The sequence below is a fragment of the Galeopterus variegatus genome, unplaced genomic scaffold (assembly GCF_000696425.1).
Source record: "Galeopterus variegatus unplaced genomic scaffold, G_variegatus-3.0.2 Scaffold7183, whole genome shotgun sequence".
In the NCBI taxonomy this organism is placed as follows: Eukaryota; Metazoa; Chordata; class Mammalia; order Dermoptera; family Cynocephalidae; genus Galeopterus; species Galeopterus variegatus.
Window position 1 is genome coordinate 123,982 of NW_007733294.1, and position 3,359 is coordinate 127,340.

A 3,359-nucleotide genomic window follows, 5' to 3' on the forward strand; every position below is an offset into this window, starting at 1 on the left:
TGAATTATGTCCCCCCACAACTCACTGAATCTTGAATTGTGTCTTCCAAGTTTTATGTATTAGAAACTTAGCCCCCACTGTGACTGTTAGAGGATGGGAAATCCTATTATGGTAATTGAAAGGTGGAGCCCTGAAGAGCTGATTGGATTGTAGGACCTCACAGTAGTGAACGGATTAAAAATGGTGCTTGGGGCGTGACTCTAAGGGCGTTAAAAGAAGAGAAGAGTCTGTCTTCTCTCCCTCTGCTCTCTCTGCTTCTTCCGTCTTGCAATGTGAGATCCCAGAGTCGCTGTCGCCACCACTAGATGGATTTTGGACTTCCCAACCTCAGAAACTGTAGGTAATAAATGTTTTTCTTTATAAATCACCCAGTTTCAAGTATTTTGTTATAAGCAACAGATATGGACTAATACACATGGCGAGAATGGGCTGAGCAAGAGAGTGAACCTTCTCACTTGCTCTCCTTACAAAGCCATCAGAACCACACCCATTACTCCATGAATGGGTCCAATCCATTCTCAAGGGCACAGTCCTCATAATCTATTCATCTCTTAGAGGTTCTACATTTCAAATACCATACTCAGATTTCCCACAATTTTAGCACTGTTACAAAGGGGATTAAGCTTCAATGAGTCTTGAGGGAACATTCTGTCCATAGTAAAAGTCCAAGGGCATGGGACTAGCTTCTGGTGAGGGTTTCCAGTTGCATAACATCACATGACAGAAAAGCAGAAAGGTAAGCAAGCACACATGGAAAAAACCACAAAAGCAAGCTCAGCTTGCTTTTATAAGAACTAATTCACTTGAAAGAACTAACTCTCTGCCACAAGAACTAACTCATTCCCACAAGAACAGTATTAATACATTCATGAAGGCTTGGCCCTCGTGCCACAATCACTTCTTAAAGGCCCCACCCCCCAGTGATGCCACACTGAGAATTAAGGTTCCAGCACAGGAACTTTTGGGGGACACATCCAAACCATACCATTCTTCCCCTAGCCCCCCAAATTCATGTCCTTCTCACAATACAAAATGCATTCATTCCATCCCAATAGTCCCCAAAGTCTTAAACATTTCCAGCATTAACTCAAAGGTCCAAAGTCTCATCTGAATCAAAAATGGGAGAGACTCAAGGGACAATTAATCCTAAAGTTAGTTCCTCTCCAGCTGTATGCCTGTGAAATCAAAACAACTTATCCACTTCCAAAACACAGTGGTGGAACAGACACAGGACACACATTCCCATTCCAAAAGAGAAAAGTAGACAAAAAAAAAAAAGGAGTAACAGGCCTCAAGTAAGTCAAAAACCCAACAGGGAAAACCACATTAAATTTTCAAGCTTGAGGATATGATCCCCTTTGATTCCCATCATGCAAAAAAAAAAAAGGAGTAACAGGCCTCAAGTAAGTCAAAAACCCAACAGGGAAAAACCACATTAAATTTTCAAGCTTGAGGATATGATCCCCTTTGATTCCCATCATCGGCAAAATGGTGAGGGGGTTGGGCCCTCAAGTCCTCAAACAGCCCCACCTCACAGCTTTACTGGGTGCAGCAGGAGGCTGCTTTCTCAGGTTGGAGTTTCACAGCTGCAGCTCTCCCAGACTTGTGTTGCATGCTGGCAACTCTACAGTTCTTGAGTCTCAGTGGCAGACCTGCCCCTGTGGCTCCACTAGGCACTGTTCTGGTGGGGACTCTCTTCAGCAGCTCTGACCCCACGTTTCCACTTGACTTTGTTCTCATGGAGGCCTTCCGCGGTGACTCCATTCCTGCAGCAGATTTCTGCCTGAGCTCTCAGGCTGCTCAATACGTCCTTTGAAATCTAGGTGGAAGAAACCATGCTCCCACAGCTTTTGCATTCTGTGCACCTACAGTATTAGCACCATGTGGTCACTGCCGAGGCTTACTGCTTCCACCTTCCACAGCAGTAGCATGAGCTGCATCTGGGTTCCACTGAGCCTTGGAATGGTGCTGCCAACACTCTGAATTGTACCTTCTAGAGCAGTGGGTTGAGCTGCACCTGGGTCCACTTGAGCCACAGTGGCTGGGTCAGCTGACAGGTGCCAAGCCAGAATGCTGGGAGCAGAGAACTGAGGTGGTCTTGGGTAGTGAGCCCATGGAGGGCACCCCGAGTCCATCCCCCAAAACCATTCTGACCTCCTAGGTCTCTGAGCCTGTGATGGAAGAGACGGCCCCAAAGATCTCTGAAATGCCTTAAAAGATTTTCTCAATTATTCTGATAAAAAGCCTCTGGCTCCCTTCTAGCAATACTAATCTCTTTTGCAAGCAGTCACTTGGCCATAACCAAAAACACTTTTCTACTCCTTACACAGCCAAGCTGTGAATTTTCTCAATTTTTTGCTGATCCCTCACCTTTCCTTTTGTGTATGTGTCAATTCTGGTTGTTCCGATAAAACCATTGGGTCTTAGACCATGGTCCCATTTCCCAACCCCATCAGCCGGACTCCAAGGTGAGCATAAAATGGGCATCCCCGTCATCATGACGGCAGTAAGGGGGCCAGCAGGACTCTCTTGAAGGGTAGAAGGACACATCCTTTCAGTGAAGACAGTGGTTTCTACACAGCTAGAGATGAAAACAAACCAAAAAAAAGGAACTAAAGGCATCTCTCTCCTGAATCACACTTCTTTCCTTCTCTCTTTGAACTGTAACTTTAGTTTAGATTTTTTTCCCAGGGTGAAGGGAAAATGGGAGAAAAGAAAAATAGGTAAAGAGAGGGGAGGGTTCAACAGGTGCCCAGGAAGAAAGGATGAATCAGCCCATTAATCAGTAGTCTCAGCCTCTCTGGCATTCCTAGGCATGATGAACTCTAAATGAACAACTCCTCTTTTGTGTTAGTCCAGGAGCCTTCTCTGCTGCCGAGGAAATTCATAATTCATGCCCTGGAAGATAACCCTCAAATCATGGAATGCTTTATGCCTGGCCGGCTAACTCCCCAGGACTTCTTTCTGCCTAGATTTTCCCTCATTCATTTTAATATGCTGCCTGCCTGGCATCCCAGTTTCCCACTTTGAACAAAGGCACATCAGGACAGGAGCACATCAGCACGGCAGCATGAGGTATGGGACTCTGCGGTGTTCACTGTGCTGCAGAGAGACCCCTGTGTGGGCAGCAGGAGAAATGTCCATCTATCTCAGAGAAGTTCTGCTTCTGCTAAGCAACTGAATTGTTTTGCTTCATCTTATATATGATTTATGTAACTGATCATGCGTTCCTATTTAATTTTTAAATATTTTAAGAAAATGAGTTTATTTCATTTTAATTGACATACAATAATTTGCTGGAGACCAGCTCCACAGGATTCGTTGGACCTGAATAGGTGGTGTGGCGTCGGCGAGGAAAG

At 45.1% G+C, this 3,359-nt stretch overlaps 1 protein-coding gene across 1 annotated transcript in view; it reads left to right on the top strand.

Annotated features, from left to right (window-relative positions):
* Window positions 1-1,816, top strand: part of LOC103607153 (EGF-like module-containing mucin-like hormone receptor-like 4) — a 37,045-nt gene extending 35,229 nt beyond the window's left edge. The window contains 1 exon segment of the mRNA XM_008591688.1: window positions 1,631-1,816. Within this exon segment, the coding sequence (XP_008589910.1) occupies window positions 1,631-1,816 (186 nt within the window).
* Window positions 1,817-3,359: the final 1,543 nt, after the last annotated feature.